This window comes from Equus caballus, chromosome 3, assembly GCF_041296265.1.
Source record: "Equus caballus isolate H_3958 breed thoroughbred chromosome 3, TB-T2T, whole genome shotgun sequence".
Classification (NCBI taxonomy): Eukaryota; Metazoa; Chordata; class Mammalia; order Perissodactyla; family Equidae; genus Equus; species Equus caballus.
The window spans coordinates 49,310,961-49,331,095 of NC_091686.1; the positions used below are offsets into that span (position 1 = coordinate 49,310,961).

General features: G+C 36.3%; 1 protein-coding gene across 4 annotated transcripts in view; it reads left to right on the forward strand.

Moving 5' to 3' along the window:
- The window catches only part of UNC5C (unc-5 netrin receptor C), a 357,910-nt gene that overhangs the window by 200,785 nt on the left and 136,990 nt on the right, over positions 1–20,135 (forward strand). For all 4 annotated transcript variants that reach the window (XM_001497540.7, XM_070262216.1, XM_005608603.4 and 1 more), the window contains exon 2: positions 9,232–9,453. In XM_001497540.7, the coding sequence (XP_001497590.2) occupies positions 9,232–9,453 (222 nt within the window). The remainder of the gene's footprint in view (positions 1–9,231; positions 9,454–20,135) is intronic.

Consider the following 20,135-nt stretch of genomic DNA (forward strand, 5'->3'; position numbering starts at 1 on the left):
CAGAGCTTTTAACCTGTATGGGAAATCTCAGATTAAAGTTTTTTAATGATCATGTTTGTAAAATATAAACCATGTGGTCTTATCATTGATGGTTATTATTTTTAGGTCTTAATTTTATGGATGAACATTGTACCCATAAGCCAAATATTCTTATTTTCAACGTCTTTCCAGAGATTTTATTTTGGTAGTTTCCAATATATGAATTGAAGTCTTATTCTTAATTTGGTGATATTTGTCTCCTTCGCTATCTCAGCCTAGCATTCTGATATGTTCTGTTTCCCTTACTTGTGAATTCTGAATGCTTAAAAAACTGTTTCGTGTGTGTAAGACAAAATTAGCACACTGTTGAAGACATGAAAAAGAATGATGATGTGTTCCTGAAGAGAGATGTTAAGAGATTGAAATTGGGTGCTTAAGAATCTCTTTGTCCGGAAGACGTCTTGAGCTGAAACCTAAATGGCCAGAAGGAGAGAAGATTTTTCCTAGAGGAATAAAGAGCAGGAGCAAATGACCTAGGGTAGGATTGAGCTCCGTGTGTTCAAAGATGTAAATACCGGTCTATCTGTCTTGAGAATGTTGAGGAAAGGGCAGGAGGGCAGGAAAGGAGACACAGAGGCCAGCAACAATAAGATTAGGTGGGTCCTTTTTGGCCTTGGTAAAGAGTCTGATTTCCTTCTCGGTCAATGCAAAGGCGTCGAAGGGTTTTGAGAAGCATCGGGGTGGAGTGGAAGGTTGTGTGTGTGACATGATCTGATAATTGAAGTCAGTGTTGTGGATGACGTGCCCAAGGGAGAGACTAAGGGAGAGAACCTTGGTAAGTATCTGACTGTATTCAAGCAGCAAAGAAGAAAGAGAAAGGTCGAAGAGGTAGGAGGGAAGCAATCTAGTGCTAATGCACAGTCCCCGAGACAGGAGGGAGTTTCAAAAGAAGGGAGTGGTGCGGTGAAGTCAGGTGTCAAATGAGGCCAAGGGGCTGAAGAGGCGGTGTCATCAGATGTGTCCTATTATTTCTCACTCACAAAATGTTTTAGATTCAACTTTGATTATGTAGTGAAGGAATATATTTAGTCCAAGGTGGTATACACCTCATGATATACGGCAGTAACACTTGCACAGAAGATAGATATAGTTATTTTTGATGTGGGAACTGGATCTGTACTTATAAACACTAAAGAACCACCTTTTAAATATGTATATTTCTGTTATATTTTGTGCAACAATTTCTTCTCACGATTTCTGTTGATAGAGCAACTCCTATATACATCTGTCCTATCCTATCCTATAGAACTTTCTTAGGGACAACAATTCAAATGGAAAGGGAAAAAAACCCTGAAGTCCATGCCAGGCATTGGAGTAGATATCGGCCATGCAGAAATGAATAAGATAAGCGCTGTTCCTAACACTCAGAAATTTCCTTCTACTGAGGAAGAAATAAAAAGAAAGAATAAGAGTAGAGAGCAATGGAAGATGAATCAGGAGCTTATGGCCAGGACTTGGGGAGGGGGGCTTCAGAGGAAGAGAAGTTTGACATCTGAAGAATGAGTAAGAGTTACAAAACAGGGTGGCGATGAAGTTGTGGGAAGTGTGATGGCCAGTTTTATGTGCCACCTTGGCTAGGCTACATTCCCTGGTTATTCGGTCAAATGCTAATGTAGTGTTGCCCGTAGAGGCATCAGCTCTGCTTATAAGGCCTTTCAACTGATGGAATCAGGCACACCCAGATTATCTAGGATAATCTCTCTTACTTAAGGTAACTAATTTTGGATTTAATCACATCCTCAACATACCTTCACAGCAACACCTAGATTAGTGTTTGATTAAATAACTGGGGAATGTATTCTTGGCCAAGCTGACACGTAAAACTGACCATCACGGATAGTATTCTGGGACAGAGATCAGCATGTGTCATGTGAAGATACTATAATGTGGAATTTGAAAATCTTTATTAAATTCCTTTAAACTATAAATTATGCTTTTAGTTAACTAACAAGTGTTAGCCTTAAGTATACATTGTCTTATTTATCTATCAATAATTGTTTAATTTCTATAATATTCTTCTGAGTGATCTTGTTTTATTCTTCAGATTCCTGAAGTTTGTAATAGTAGTATAGGATTTGTAACTCTAACCATTAACAGCGAGTAGGAAAATGGTAGCAATTTTCCTTAATTCATTATACAAGTCTCTACACATATTAGCGAACCTTTCTGACATCCTAAAATAAAGCACTTTAAGGTGAAAGTCGGGTACTAGTGAATTACAAACATGTTAGCTGCATAACCAGACTAGTAGGCTAATTTTTATTATGTATTCAGATTAATGAATTTAATATCTTTTATTTCATTATTTTTTTTTATAGGTAAAAAGACTTCATTGGGAGATAAAGTACAACTTCAGCTACAACAACTAGGACAGTCCTAGCAAATATTTATCTTTGAACAAAATATGAGAAAGATAGTAAACTATCTTAGTTTCAAGTCAGAGGTCATAGAGATGAGGAAATTAGGGCAATGGAAAATAAGACAAAAATGAAATGAAACCAGGCAGAATGAAATAAACGCTGTGTAGCTGCAGGTAGGCTGGTCTGTAAACACAGGTTTTAGTGGGGACATCATGGAAGGCTTCGTGGAGTCATCTATTGATGTGCGGGGGCTTAACTGAGTGGAGAGACCTGTGGGGGTTACTCGAGGCTGAAGCAGGAGGTTGCAGATGGGATTATGTAATTTCTCTCTCTCTTAATTTTAATAAAAACTCAAGAAACACACAAAATTTAGAAATCATCCATAATCTAGCATTTGAGAAACTGACTTCAAATAGAAGGTAAAAGATCCCCTGGAAGCCGTCCAATTCTTCTCCCTGGAAGTAATTACCATTAAGTTTTTTGTGCATCGGTTTCTAGGCTTTACCTTACACTTCATGTGATTTATTGATGCAGCCATCACACACTTTTTCTCTCCTTCCTTCTTCCTTCTTTCCTCCTTTCTTTCCTTCTTTATTTCTTAAGAAAAAGTGGCATCATTCTGCAGACTGGTCAAAAACTTGCTTTATTTGCTTAGTGAATAATGGATGTGCTTTTCTAGTTTAATACATGCGAATCTGCCTCCTTATTTTTATTGGCAAAACAGTGTTCTCTTGGAAGGGTGTATCATAAATAATTATCTAATCATTCCTCAGTTGACTGTTAATTGTTCTCGGTCTCAGGTCTCATTCAAATAGATGATTCCAGCTGCCTTTTGTTGTAATATATCATTTTTTTAAAATAAACAATGCTACAATGAACATCTTTGTGTGTGTGTGTGTGTGTGTGTATATATATATATATATATATATTTACATTTTGATGCCATTATGTCTGTAACATGGATTCCAAGAAGTGGGATAACCTGTTTGGAGGGATTAGATTTCTCTTTGTATTGTCAAATGTTTTCTATTGTGATACCCATTTACACTACAGCCAGTATATGCAAATACAGACTTCCTTAACCACTCATCAATATTTTTTAGCTAATCTAATAAACAAAAATAAACATCATCTTGCTTTACATTGTATTTATTAAATTATTTGAAGAAGGGAGTAAATGTATTTTAGAAAAACTTCTAAGAGCGCTATATAGACTATATATCATCTATATAGATATACAGACTATGATCTCAGCAGAAGCAGAGATTAGGCAGGAAAGCACTTAGGAGGGTTTTATGTTAGTAAAAGTCAGAGATCATGAAAGCTTAACCTGGGGCAGAAGGAGGTGGCCCTGTTTCACAGGTGTGTGTGTGTCGAATAGCATGTTGACTTCATGTCACTATTAATTGTGTATGAGCCAGATTTGGAAAATATTCCTTTTAAAGCAGAAAAAATAATTTTCTTTTGGAGTTAGAAATCATTCAGTACCTCCAAATTGTGCAATATGTTTAAGGCATTACATATTCAGCTACTTAAATTTAGATGATGAATCCATTAATATGTTGCTTGAAATATAGACTCTAGTCTTTGTCTTCCAAAAGATATTTTAATTGAAATATTAAAAATAAGCTGAAGTCTCATTCAAATGGTTAATTTCAGCTGCCTTTTGCTGTAATATATCATGAATTATCTCTCTGATGGATGGGCAGCCAAGTGCAGATAAAATTAGCTTTGCAGTCATTCATTTTAAATTGCTCTTGAATCATTTGGAAGTAAATTCCATTTCAGAAAAATACGCTTCAGGTCTCAAACAAAGAGATAATAGTCCTATATTTTATGATATGAGCAATAATAGTTTAAGTCTTATGATTCAGAAATATGGAAACTTGTGTATTAAGTTGATGAAAATTGAGGCTTGATATATAGCAATAAAACCAGCAATATAAAGCTTCCTAGATTGATGTTCATAGCGTAATATTTTTTTGTCAAGAATTAGGTGGAATGAAAGTCTATAAAAATAATACATGGTGCAGAACTTTCTGTTCTTGTATATAAGTGAAAAAAACAAAAGGCTATATATAAGATAACAGAAAAGGAAATACTGAGATTTACCTGATGTCAAGATAAAAATGGCAATATCATTATTGAATAATGGTAGAAAGTGGAAAATTAAGTCAAGTGTTAGAGCAGAGTAAAATGAACAATGTTACATCTGAATTCAAATGGCAGTCATAGCTTTAGGTTAATACTGAATTCAATGTACAGAACAAAACCAACTTTGGAAATTTTACTTTGATAATTTGAATAAAGGACATGTAGAAAACTTGTTTAGCAATTTAGTTTATCAAGCCATTTTTGCCCAAATAGCACAACACTGTCAATATCAGCATCTGGGTTGTGCCTTTATAACAAGATATACTAATTTAGGATGTCTGTGGCATGTTGCCAGGAATAAGTTTACTAGCTGAAGTTGCTGTTCACAAATTGAGTTCCTATTATCTCCCTGGAGACCTCAGAAGACTCTTTGGATATTTATATTAAGAAATAAAGTGGTAAGAGGATGTACTCACTGACTCCCTGCTGAAAATCACATTGTTCCATTATAGCTTCAACTTTTGCAGCATGACCTTAATAGTATCAGAAAGCTGGTTTATTTGTGTAGGAAAATGCATTGCGTGCTAGGAACTGATTTCAGTAAACAGTCTGCCAGCTCAAGGGAGACTCTTAGACCTTACTACCCCATGGATTACACAGTCCTCTTGCGCCCTGAAAGAGCTGACCTCAGGGTGGCAGGGATTCTACTTTTTTCGGATGAGGCCCATGGATGGGCCTGGAGTACATCCAAAGGGAAAGCCACGAACAGATGAAATCACACGCTTTCCCTTGCACACCACTGCAAACACACCTGCTTAGAGAATTGAGTGGAGCCTGAGTTTCTCAGTCTGAAAAACCGTACCTTCTTCTAGCAAACATCTGATCACCATAAGAAGGTGAGACATACCAAGTAAGTTCTAAAACGAATAGCCACTAATAAAGATGTAATTTCAATTCTCAGACATTCCATGAAGTGGAACGCTCAGTTAACTGACATTTGTAGACAGGGCCAGCTTCATGGGTATGTGACCTGTGCTGTCATACAGGACCCGCTACTTGGTTTAATGCTCTGCTGTCGCTATCTCAGAATTCTTAATACATCTTTAACAGGGATCCCCAAATTTTCATTCTGCACTGAGCCACACAAATTTTGTAGACAGTCCAGTTTGTAGATCTTACTACTGTTATGTCACCTTATATTTGTACATGAAATTTGAGGCACTGTAAACTCTAAAATTCCTTGTGAATCTTTTAGGAATGGTCAAAGTTTCCATTAGCATAGTCTTCATACTTTTATAAGATTTTTTTGACCTCCTATAATGTGCCTGGCACTATGCTAGACTTATCGAAAGTAAAAACGAAAATGGCAATAGTCCCTGCCTTCAAAGAGCTTTCATTCTAATGTTATGTATTTCTGGCTTTTGAAACTTGGGAATAGATGAGTAAAACAGGTTGTCAAAGCTGAAAAGGAGATTCTTCCATACGTGTGTGAAGCAAGTGCAGAAGAGCTAAATGTTCATGGAGAGGTATTTGTCGAGGACCATTTGCAAGCGATCATTTTTTCCCTGTTAAATGCACATGGTATTTAGAGATGATCATTTTTTCCTTGTTAAATACATATAGAATTAACCATGCTGGATATTTAAATACTCAGATGTTTTTCTTTATAATTTTGGTTGAAGAGAATTGGCTTGCTTATTTGATTTTCAAAACTTACTCTAGAAAAAAAGGTAACATGAAATTTCATAAAAAGACAATTTCTGAAATACCATCACATCTGGAAATTAATGCTGACATTTACCATTTTTGTCTAGAGCAAGGAAAGTGGTTTCAGCATACTTAACCTGGTGATGAGGGAGTTGTTATCTGGGCCAATTTCCACGGTTGGGCATGGTACCCAGGCCATCTGTTGCAAATAAAGAAGGGAAGAATTTCACAACAGCCGTGAGCCCACTGATAATCAGCTCATGTGCATTTTGTCATGACTGTCCCACTGTACATAGCTTACTGACTCAGGGTCTTAAAAATTTTCTCTATAAATGTCATTCCCAACACCTGAATTGAGTGCTAAAAGTGATGTGCCATATTGCCTGATATGAATTCATCTAGGACATAGACTTAAATATCCTGTACATATCTTACAAGAAATATTAATAAACTAATATGCTGTGGTTGCTTAAGGCATCTCTCGATCAAATCTAAGAGACGAGGTTCATACAGAAGCTAGAATATTATGTAAAAGAAACGCTGTATCTACCACATGATGAAAACATTTCAAATGATAGAAATCATTCCTTGACAAGTTACATACTAAGTGTTATTTAACAAACACCTTGAAAAATCGACATTTTATGAAGCCTTCAACCAAGACATAGAATTACTTCTCTTTTCTTGTAGTGGTTCTCTTGTCTTAAAACTCCAGATTAAGGAAATGCAAAATTAGTTTGTCCATATATTTTCTAAATACATCATTAAATCATTACTCTTTTTTCCAGCACTTAACAGAGCCCCTTTTGACTTGAAAACCTGTATGACTTTCTCATTGTCCATTAGTCTTCTGAGTAGTTTACAATAAAATAATCCGAAGAAATAGATACATGCTTCTGCAGCAAGAGTAATCAATTTGTAGTGGCCCTCTGTCTTTCCGTAGATGTGACGGTATAAGCACTTTTGCTGCATTATTGAACAAGGTAAGGGAGTAACCAATCATTGGATAACCTGCAATCATCATTCCTTCCAAAGGAACAGATCTCCCCTTCTGAAACAATGACTCAAAGAAAGGCTTTCTATATGTGCATACCTGAACAAATATACGTTATGAAATACATACACGTTTTTGTTTGTATAAATATACACCAATAGTAAAAAAAATCAAGTTGATCCTCTACCTTTATGAGTAATAATAATTTAAAACAACAGCTAACATTTTACAGCATTTGAGTCTGATATTTTCTGGCGCTTTATTGATTATCAGCACTGTCCATCATTACATACAACAGTAAGTGCTTTGGAAGAAAAACTTGAATAAGGCCTTCAAGACTTCAGCTTCATGCTGATGGGTCTGTCAATACCTCAGTTCCCCATTCCTTTGCCTTTCTGAACTGTTTATTTAAGGAGTCTTGAGTGTTCTTGCATATTGACTAAGGAAGCTGAAATTGATGGAAACAAGGTTATTCTTTAGTAAGCTGACAGGTTGAGTCCTTGATGTTCAACAGTGGAAAAACCAGAAATGATGCCCTGCCAGAAGAAAGCAAATCAAGAAAGTAAAGTGAAAAAGAAAGCATCATTTACATTCCAGTGTCAGGAGTTTCTAATTGTGAAGCAGCTTTGAAAGCTAGTTTTGTCTGTGATGCAGGTGAAGCCAATTTTTACTGCAAAACAGTTTGGCAGAGACCAGACGTCATTACTATTTGACGGCTATCCCATGACGTAGATGAAAAGTCTTAGGCCAGGTTTCTTAGTGGACAAATGTCCGCTTTGGGCATTTCCTAAAATAGGGCAACAACTGAATGAGTGATGAAATAAGCTTCAAGTTAACATCCAAGCAACACGTCTTTAAGTACAAATACCGTATCCTGTATTTGCTACTGAATATAGGTACTGTTAAAGAACTTGTGAAAAGTTTTAATCTTGACCTCAGAGTTTTAGCCTTACATTTTAGCCTGCAGTGCCTAATCAACTTATGGAATTAATAGTAGTTTTGTTCTACACGATCCCTCACAGGAAGAGAATTATTAGGCCTAATTTGTCAGGAGCGTGTTGAAAAGACTCTTTTTACTTTGAATTTTGTGAAATATGATAATGAGATTTTTCAAGGCACTTTTACTTTTTTCTATTTTTTATGTGGAATCATGCAGAAAAAGATACCTCAAAGTGTACAAATATCTCCAGTGATTCAGGGGTTTTGTTTATTCAGTGGTGGTGGAACAGCAGGGTGGGAGTGATATATTTGATAATTTTCAGTGTTATAAAAACTGCGACTGCTGTTCTTCATGATAATGCTCAGCAATATTCTAATGAGAATAAGTTTGACTACTCATATAACACATAGGAGATTTGAGGTATAGTTCCCGAATAAGACCAAACAGCATTGCTAGACTCCAGGCTCAGCTGTGGATCTACTGTCGGCTAACTTGACATTATCATCCGTGCTTCCATGGCTCAGAAAAATTCTGTGCTCAGTAAATATTTCTGCTTTGAATGAATAAATCTGTCATGCAGTGGCATCTTTTGAAACTAATGATAGATTTGAATCTGAACTTAAAGATCCTTAATTCATGTTTCTAGTGTTCCTTCTCAGCTCCTTACACGGGATTAAAGGTTTACCTATGAGCCTTATACTTTTCAAACAAAGTTTCCTAATAAAGTCTCCTTGGCTTTTGTCAGCTCTCAAGCGTAGACCTGAGTAGTGGGAGGTATGGGGCTGTATTGGGGAGATCACAGGTTCTGAGTGAGACAAACCTAGATTCTGATTCCAGTTCTGCTATTAACTACCTGTGCGCTCAGGGCACAATATCTGTCCTTCCTAATGTTGAGTTTTACCATAAGTGAAAATGAGAATAATAATCTAAATCCTTAAGTGAGCAACCAGTCAATAGACCTAACATACTGCCTGATTCATAGGAAGCACTCAAATTACTTAATTAGATCATTTGTGAGTCATTATTTTTAAATGAGTAGCAAGTAAAAGGCAAGCGGCTACAATGTTTTGATCATTTTCCACTTCTTGTTTTACCAGACGACGATTTTTTTCACGAACTCCCAGAAACCTTTCCATCTGATCCTCCTGAGCCTCTGCCACATTTCCTTATTGAGCCTGAAGAAGCTTATATTGTGAAGAATAAGCCTGTGAACCTGTATTGTAAAGCCAGCCCTGCCACCCAGATCTACTTCAAGTGCAATAGTGAATGGGTTCATCAGAAGGACCACATAGTAGATGAGAGGGTAGACGAAACCTCTGGTGAGTTTTGCATTGCATTTGGACTGCTGCTGAGGGTTCATTTACTTGCTTCTTTGGTGTGTTGTCATACTGTTCTTTCAATTAGTGAAACTGAAAATGGAGTTATTATCCTTTGGCAAAAAGTTTTGAATCAGTTTGGTTAAGATTTGATGATCTCGTTCCATGCATTGCAAAGTCAAACGTGATGAATAAATCTTGACTTGACTCCTGTTGGACTACATGGAATTCAAACATGGTTCATGCGGAAGAAGGTAAATAATGAGAGTGAACACACTGAATTAATGGTAAATGCCCCATCAAAGATGTCGTTGAATTTCACTTGTGTGTCAAGTCTGGTGTCAGATCTCAATATCCTGGGGTTGGAGAACATGTTCAACTAGGGATAATTACACTTGCTTACGTGACTGTCAAATGATAATTCACATGCATAATTTCCCCTTATATTTTCAAAATAATTTGTAAATAATGTAGATTCAAAATATCCTGTATCCTTAACTTACATCTAAAAATGAATCCTGATTACCTAATTCTTAGTTCAAGTTAAATCTAGAGTGATTGAGAGTAGTGATAGTCTGACATCTGGAAAGAGAAGTGTTGAGTGTAGCCAGAGTCTGGGTGGGTCTTGATCAGGGTATCTTTGCTCCTGGCATGGTTAAACTCTTGACTTTATTGTTCTGTAAATATCATCCTTATCAGTAAAATGCTAAAGGCATAGAGCGTATGAAGTAGATTTTAATAACCTGTGGGATTTAGATTGGCTATCAAGGAAACTTTCTTGATAGCAATTTTTTACTTCTCGGTGGGTAACATAAGATTGTTATGGAATTTCCTGGAGTTATTTTAAATTGGAAAGATATATATCTTTCTTCAGTGGTTTTAGTGTTTTTGCTCTCCAGCAGGGAGAATAGCACTTTCAACTTTCAGATCCCTTCTAGATTTATAATTTTATAATATTAAGACACATGTTTTAAATATTAAGACTTCACTGATCAATTTTTCCAAGCTACATAGTGACAAATTTGGCGTAAGTGGGAACATTTAAATATCTTCATTTTCTTTCTTAGGTATCTCTACATACTAAAATGGATACATATTTTCAAAATCCAAATTTTAATTAATTCATATTTGCCTCCGAATATTGAATTAACCAGGGGCAAGCAGAGACCAGCACTTGAGGGGGATCTGCGTGCAGTGTCTCTAACAACATGAAGAGCGTATTGAGGTGACGGAACGTAAAAAATAGAGCAGGCTGAGAGAGGGCTGGGAAGACGCATCCTTTAAAAAAGCCTGTGAGGCCTATACTCATAATAACACAAATGGTCTTAGAAAATCAGGTGGCAGCTCTATATAATTGTTGGTCAATTTGTGAATCAATATGCTCACTGCATGCAGGCTGAGGACTGTAGGAATAACTGGGTATTCAACCGTACGGGAGGTTACTTCAGGGAATTGCCCCACCTCTTGGTCTAATTACTTAGAAAATAATTCCACCAGACGTCTTCAAAATCTCAAGCGAATTCAGTTTTATTTGTTTCAGCTCATTTATTTGTAAAGATTTCGAACACACAAATTTTAACGGTAAGAGAAAAAAGAAAGAAATCACAAAAGCTAAAATGAGAGGCACGAGCATATTGGGATTTGTCTTTACTAAATTGGTGAAAATGCATACATAAGAAGATTAGAAATAAAAACAAAACTGCTTTGATAGTGAACCCCTCTGCCAGCTTCATGCTGTGGTGTTAAATATCTGTGTGTGAGTGTGTGTGTATTTTTTTAAAAGACATTTTCCTTCTGTAAAACATAATATTTTTTATTATTTCTATGTAAAATTAATATTGCATACCACAATGATTAAAACACACTTTAAAGCAACTGTAAATGAAAATACATGGCATGTTTACCTGCACAGTTCTCCTGAGATTCATGGATGGAGTAAGAAAAAAGAAACCTTTCTGTTGTCTTTCGTTTTCACCCAAACCTTTATAAGAAAGCCAGCATCCAGATGAGTGTTTTACCTTTAAAGTTAGGAAAAAGACAAAGATGCCCACAGATACCAGTATTATTTGGTATTGTTCTTAACATACTAGCGGGTACAATTAGACAAGACAGATAATTGGCAAGAAAAATGTGAAAATTGTAAAGAGAATGGAAAAATGATTTTTGACAAATAGTATGATTTTGTATAGCTAGGAAACTTACTCAATTTCTAAGGAAAACATTGAAAATACATCAAGAGAATGCAGAGGCCAGCCCAGTGGCGTGGTGGTTGGGTTTGCGCGTTCCACTTCAGTGGCCCGGGGTTTGTGGGTTTGGATCCTGGGCACAGACCTACCTACTGCTCATCAAAACCATGCTGTGGCAGCATCCCATATACAAAATAGAGGAAGATTGGCAATGGCTGTTAGCTCAGGGCCAATCTTCCTCACAAAAAAAAAAAAGAGAGAGAGAATACAGAAAAATTGCTGTAGGCAGAGAGGTAATAAATTTACAGAATTTTAGAACAAAAATTTTAAATTCTACTTAGAGACAAAAAAATACTTTCTACTTGAACAAGTAGAAAGACATATCATGTTCTTGGATAGAAAGGCAGTATTTTTTACGTATTTGTTATTTATAAATGAACCACAAGGGCACCAACATTGTGTGAAGAATTATTTGTGAAAATAGCTGGAAGAATTCTGAAATAGTAGTGTATGTAATGAGAGAACACCAGCTCTTATAAACATATTATAAAGCTAAAGAAGTTAAATGAGTTTTATCTTAGCAGAGGATAAAACACACAGATTAATGGATTAAAACAGAGACCAGGAAATACTCAAACACCTAAGGCATTTTGTAATTTGACAAAGTTGGTTTTTTAAACCACAAGTTAGGCAGTTGGAAAAGTAAAAAATAAATAAATCTTGGGTTCTATCTCATTCTCCTGAATAAAACAAATTCTAGATATTAGGGCTTAATGTCATCATCATTATCATCATTTTCGTCATCACCATCATCACCATCATCACTAGGAAAAAATCTTGGCTATTTCTTTGTTGGTTGGTTGATTTCAGTGATGAGCAAAATCTTTTTAATGATGATAAAATCAAGAAGGCTTATAAGAAAGCATTATTAAATTTGAATATCCAACGCAAGAAAACCACAAAACCAAGTAACAGACCAAAAAAACACAAAAACTGATCGTATCTGTGGACATATACTAATCAAAGGGCTAATTTAATTAATATACAACTAGTTCTTAAAATATACTTAAGGAAAAGATCAGCAACCCAAGAGAAAATTGGGCAGAGTTTGAACATGCAGATATAGGGAAAGAAATGCAGATGGTAAATAAGCATCTAAGAAGAATTTGTCAAGATCAAAGCAGTTAGTGCACAGTGTTGATGAAGACGTGGGACAGGGAATGGTTCATACTTTGTTGATGAGGTTGCAAATCGGTACAGTCTTTTTGAAGGCCAATTTGAAAATACCTGTCAAAAAATTTAAGTGTATATGCCCTTTTACTCAGTAATTACAAATTTCGGAATTATCTAAAATAAAATTCCAAATGAGCACAAAGACTTTCATACAAGTTGTCCATTGCACTCTTGTTGCAATAGCATATCGAGGACTGTTTATCCCCAGGATGGAATACTGCAATGCTTTTTGAAACAATGAGGTTTCTCCACATGTGAGGCTATAGAAAATTCTCTCATATAAAACTTGAAGGCAAAACCAAAGTAGAGAACACTGCATGTAATATGTCCTCATTATGTAAAGAAAGAGGATGCACATCTATGTGTCTATGCATTAGGATTTTCTGAAGAAATATACAAAAAGCAGTTGACGGCTCAGAATCTGGGATGAAAGGAGACTTCTTTTATTGCTTGATTATTTTTAATCTTGTGAATGTGTTATTTCCATATTGGGGAGAAATTTGTAGGCCTCTTATATTAGAAATCTTTGCTTTCCTATGAGATCAGAAACATTGTGAATGGAATTGAAATTGCACTTCTTGGTTTTGGGGTTTTTTCCTCTGAAGCTGGATTCATCTGCAACTTTGGTCCTCAAGTCTCCACTTACTGCAGCCTGACTATAGTCTTGTTGGGAACCTAGTGGTTCTTTTTTGCTGGGAAAGATTTGCCCTGAGCTAACATCTGTTGCCAATCTTCCTCTTTTTTTCCCCCTCCCTAAAGCCCCAGTACATAGTTGTATATTCTAGTTGTAGGTCCTTCTAGTTCTATGTGAGCCACCACCACAGCATGGCTACTGACAGACAAGTGGTGTGGTTCTGTGCCCGGGAATGGAATCTGGGCCACCAAAGCAGAACGCACAGAACTTTAACCACCAGGCCATCAGGGCTGGCTTGACTTAATGGTTCTTGATAGTGAGGAATGTTAGAATACATAGTCTTGAAATATATTACAAATCACAGAAATTTTCTTGGCCTTTTAAAAATCAAATTGGTTCTCAGATGATAAGAGAGACAAGTCATTGCAAACGAGTTTGTTTTTATAGATACCTCTGCCTTAGAATAATGCTATGTGGAAGCATGGTTAATGGCAATCAGATACATTGCCTTGCACCTAAGAAAAATCAACCATGTTCAATTAAATCTCCATCAAAGGTAACGTCACATTGAAAAACTACAAAACAGTAAAACCAAAAAAAAGAACAAAAGTTCTTCTCTAACTCATAAAATTCTTCCTTTTAAATTATGAAAATGTTAAATAGACTCTCTTGCTCTGAAGTATGGAGCAAATGATTATTTGTACTCACTGAGAAAGCTATACCATTGATCATAAAATGTGCTGATTTAAGATCATTCATTGTTGTTACTGTTTGCCTTTTCATCTTTTACTTTGCATTTCTTGCAAATGTGTAATAAAAGAAACAGCAAAGTGGAAAGCAGTATATATTAGATGGTTTAGAAATTTTCAATATTCAGAAGTTCTTGATTTGGTAATATAGTAATAAGTACCTATGTTCCTTCAGAATTCCATAGAAATCTTGATCTGCTCAAAATTTTATGGTTACGTTGTTATGAAAAACTGGGCTTTGGCTGCTTGCTTTCTATTTACTTGAAGTCTTTGCAATCCTTGTTTCCATGGTACCTAAGACTCACCATTGAAAAGCAAATATTTCCCCTCTATGAAGAAGCAAGGGAGTTTAGAAAACCTCAGTTGGTTTGGAATTTTAATAATGCTCAAGATGTTTCCATTTTTATCTTTAATTATTCTCACATTAGCAGAACATTATCAATAAATACAAAGAGTTCTAAGGCTTAGACTGAACATCTTACATGTATTATATCATTTGATCATCACATCAAGCTTGTGAGATGATTTTGGGATTCTCCTGTGAATGAGAAAACTGAGGCTCAGTAGAACAAAGACACTAACTTGCCCAAAATCACATAGCTAGGAGGTGACAGAGCCAGTACATGAACCCAGGGCTCTCTGATTCCAAAGTCTTTGCTCTTGGCCCTGTACCCAGTATCTCCCTAAATTCTGCGGTAACTACCGAACACAGAATAGTTAGACTGAAGAAGAGCTATGTAGTCTCTTTTTTCAGGAAAAAAATCTGGTTCAGAATGTCAGCTAAGCATTTGTCTTTCATGCTTTTATCTGCCTTCTTGCCTTGTGACAAGTTTTCCATATGTGGTCCTTTCTGATTCTTAAATGTAATAACTTAAGAGAGTGCTTAGAATTTGATTCTTTTTATTCTTGAGGGTATTTAACATTTGACAAAATAGCAAAAGATGAGCCTTAAGAGAAAAAAAGATATTATTGATGAAGAGAAGCTAAATGGGCACCAATTTAAGTGAATTACCTTTACTCAAAGCAGAGCTTCCACAGATATACTCTGCTCACTCAGGTCCCTATTTGTTGCAAGGGTGTCACAGCTGAAATTCTTTCTCCTCTTGTATTCCTATTTTGGATACCTCTTCTCTCCATCTCCTCACCAAAAACAGAAATCTTGGCTTCATCCCTTACTCCAAAAGTCAAAGTTATCTTCAAATATCACCAATTCCCTCTCACAATTCTCCCACAAAACATCCATCTATGTTTAATTCTTGCTGCTACTCCCTTAGTCTAGGCCTTTCGTATCTACCTCGTAGATTATTTGAGTAGCCTTCTATATCTTCCTGCCTTTCTCCTCAGCAATCCATTCTCTGGGTGGTTATAGGCCTAAAGCACAGGTCAAGTGACTGCATTACCCTGTTTCTTAAAATACATAATGGCTTTCCTTTGTCCGTGGAATAAAACACATCCTCCTTGATCATATATTTAAAAGCTTCAATACACTCTCTTCCTAATCAAACTTGCTAGCCTCGTTCTAATAGTGGCTCCCCCACGACATGCCCTATATACTAGGCCAATTTGGTTTTTCCTCTTAAACTGTGTTTCATGAACCACCAGTGTCGTATAAGTACTGTTTGGGGAAAAAAAACAAAGAAACAGAAAGCTTTGTGGTCAAATAATTTAAGAAACAGTGCAATAATTACATTCCCCTTTGGGAGAAAAGTATGAAGCGTATTGTCATGTAAAAGTGCCAGGAAAGCTCCGCAGGAAAAAACTTTTTTTAACCTCATATTATCTGGCAACTGAACTCTTTTTCACAGAACTGCTATTAAAATATCATGAGACCTTATTGTAACACCAGGACATAATTTAAGAAATGCTGCTCATACATTTTCAGAGGGAAATTAGGCGGGATTTGTTTAAATTTTATTAAATGAATGCAAACACTCCACACTTCTGTGTCTTAGAATCACAGCCACTTTAAGCTGTGAGACTACAGCAGTCGTTTAAACTCAGTGAGTTATTGGCACGCTCTCCCTTAAATTGAGTGTAATTGATTTTGGGTTATCTTGACTTAGTGGTCCTACTGACGTCATTTGGAACTGTAGGAAACAGTTCTGGTCGCCTCCTGGCCTCTTACTGATCTTAGATATTTGAAAGGAACAGTTATCACGTCTCCTTTCCCAAGTTCTCTCTTGTCTTCAGTCCAAACATTTGTGAGCTGCGGAGTCAGTTCCGTGGAATCTAGGATTGCGTCGGTCTTTCTCATTATTCCAGTCCCATGTTTAACCTGATGTTAGGTACTTGGTAGGTGCTCAATAAATGTGTTGTATGAATTAATGATCCTTTATACCATGCTTTCCCGCATCCAGCCTCTGTTAAAATCCTACTAATTCTTAAAGAAGTATCTCAGGTGCAATGTCACAGATGAATATTTCTATAACACCCCAAGTCATATGTAGACATGTCTATGTTTCTGTTATTTGTACTTCCATTTTCATTACACTCATAAGTGTGAATTGGATATGTGTATTAGGTTAAACCATATGAAATCATCAATATTCAACCATTTTTGAGGTACAAAAATGGCAATTTCTAGTAATTCAATATCCCGTTATTTATGGAAGAGTTATATTCGTGTATATCTAAATATATAAAGTCTCTGTCTCTTGAACTACATTGGAATGGTATGTATGGTATGACCTGTGTTTTGTAATGCTTTGTCTTTTCTAAAGTTTATAACACAAGGCACTAAGCACAGGAGATAATCAATAAAAGTTTGTTTTGTGCCACGCATCCTGCTAACATTGGGTAACGGAAATTTATGAGACATACTGATGAGGTTTTCATTTGGAATATTTCATGAATTTGAGGAATACATAAAGATAGCATGATCTTTTATAAGAAGAGTTATTTTACACATTAAATACACACATCCGACCAATCGATATTCTCCATGTAAAAGAATTCCTTTAGGGCAGGCCAGGTGGTGTAGTGGTTAAGTTCTCGAGCTCCATTTTGGTGGCCTGGGGTTCATGGGTTCGGATCCCGGGTGCAGACCTACACACCAGTTGTCAAGCCATGCTGTGGCAGCATCCCACATACAAAAATGAGGAAGATTGGCAACAGATGTTAGCTCAAGGCCAATCTTCCTCACCAAAAAAAAAGAAGAAGAATTACTTTAAACTCAGTTCTTATTAACAGAATGAACATTTTCAAAAGGAAGTCAAGTGAAACTTTGTTTAAATTTTAGGAATGATGCATAAAATTTGGAAGCTCTATTTGAACTTCATTCCATAATATTTTCTTTAAGTCAATGGGAGTATTGTCTTTGCAAGAATAGAGCCATATATTTGTAATATATTTTCTGCCAATGAAGATGAATGATTCTGGAATATAAATCAATTATTTATTTTATTCCCTTCTCAGAGGTACTTATTTCAATACTGGAAACTAACAATTTTTTTTTTTTTCAGTTTGAGGCTGGCCCCAAAATAAACATAGAAAATTGGCAAGGATCCATGTGGTCCATGAAGCCTTTTCCACTGAGTCAATCTGATAACTTGGTGAAAGAGTAGTTACCAGTTAGTGATGACAGAATATCAGTTCTCTTGAAATACATACTTTTCCTTATTCTTCATTTGTTAGTGCTCACAACTGATTCATCCTTATTTCATAGGGTCTTCAAGTCTTTAAATACCTGGGTTAACATGATCCACATAATCTCAGGTACAGTTACAGAAACGTGGCTTAATTGTTGCTTTCATTCCATTCTAGCACGAAGATAGTCTCGGCTGGCTGAGCGATGTGGGCTCTTTCACTGTGTATAAATCTGCTTTTGTTTCCATTCTTTTCCTAACTTACAGATAGAAGTGAGTACTTTAAAAATTTTAGGCCACCTGTTTGGATTCCTTTTGTTTCTGATCTATCATTTTCATGAAGTTTTTATTGTTTTTTGCTCATTTTTAGTAATTCCAATATTTGCAAATATCTGTATTATAGACCCTGCACATACTCCAAAACACCCTGACTACATCATATCTGCAGAACTGTGTAATTTTAACTTAATTATATCCCATGCGGAAGATTTTTAATGTTTGAATTACGTACTGTATAGAAAATTTTAATCACACGTACTTATTTGAATAGATACTGCTCAGAACATGATTGCAAACTAGAGGCAAGAAAACATTACACCTTTCAATGCAGTTTTAGTGGGCTGTGTTTCATTAGAGCAAAACAGAAATTTTCTAAATTATACACAGTGAGAGTTTAATGTAATGAACACAAAGAAATTCTGCCCTGCCAATTAACACTTAGGGCAAGGTTACTTCGAATACCTTAGTCCTGTTTCCTCCCACAGCTAAGATGAAAGCATTGATTAATACAGTTTAATCAAGAATATGCATATAAGTAGATATATAAGTACATACATATGTATTTGAGTGTGAATATGTTTGTATTTTCCCAAATTTTGAGAAGAGACAATCAAATGTCACCCACCCCTAGGCCCACAAGAGGCCACAATAAGAAACAGGAGTACCAGGACCACTCTTCATCTAAATTACTTTCTGCTCACACAGGGCATTTCAGGAGTAAAACTAGAGACTGTGTTGCTATAGCAATTTCTCCATGTGCCCAGCAACCATGCGTATGCTGTGGCTTGGAGTTCTAATATGCCCACTTCAAAGTGAGGAGAGCGCACGTGTTAAAAGCCGTAATGTATTTTTAACCTCACCTTTGGCTAAAATATGTGAAGGTTTTAAGGAGAGCTCTTGTTCTTTATTTTCATAGGAAGGAACATACTTAACAGAGTTCTGGATTGTAATATGAAATGGATTAATCATCTTGCTTAAGGAAGTTTAAGAAACAGTTTCAGCTTAAAAGAGAGGGTTAACCTCCTAAGGAGCCTGGCTTTCTCTCAAAATGTCGGTGTTCTTTTTAGTGTCTGTACCTATTGTGCCAAATATAAAGAAACCTGGTTGATAATTACAAGATAATGATCCAGGTCGTTGTCCCTTTTAGTCTGTGATGTCATAAATTGTTATCCATTCTATTTGGGGCTCTATATCACTAAATCTTACTATCCAATATACTCTCAATAATTGGCTCAAAATCCTGATGCTATTTTCTCTCTCCTCGCTCCAACGTATTTTTGGCATTTTAAAGACACAGCAGAGAATTTTTTAGTTAAAAAATGCCACGATCAGGGGCCAGCCTGGCGGTGCAGGGGTTAGGTTCGCACCTTCTACTTCGGTGGCTTGGGATTCACCAGTTCGGATCCCTGGTGGAGACCTATGCACCACTTGGCAAGCCATGCTGTGGCAGGCATCCCACATATAACGTGGATGAAGATGGGCACGGATGTTAGCTCAGGGCCAGTCTTCCTCAGCAAAAAAGAGGAGGGTTGGCAGCAGATGTTAGCTCAGGGTTAATCTTCCTCAAAAAAAAAAAAATAAAAACCATGATGAATGAATAACCTAATGCTAAAACTTGAGGGAAGAGGGCTTTCTTGCTCTGAACCCTTCAGTCTTCTCCCCCCAAATGCCATCAATCTGGAGTCATCCGTTCGCCAGGGATTCTCAGAGCCATCTTGGGGATGCCTGTTGAAATATCCACTCTTGCCAATTCCTCTGAAAAGCACTATTTGGAGATACGAAACCAGCATGTATAACATGAGAGCTACAATTAGCAAAATATCAGGGTCTGGCAGAAAAGCAAGCACAGCATGCAGGAAGTATAAAATCTAGCAATAAAAAAACAATTCAGATAGGGAAGTCTTGAACTCATTCCTAATTTCATCAAGGGTTTAACCTGATTTTTAAAACCTATTTTGGAAGAAATTTCCAAGAACAGAAAGGCAAGAGCAACAAGGAACTCTCAGGGCATTAGCTGAGA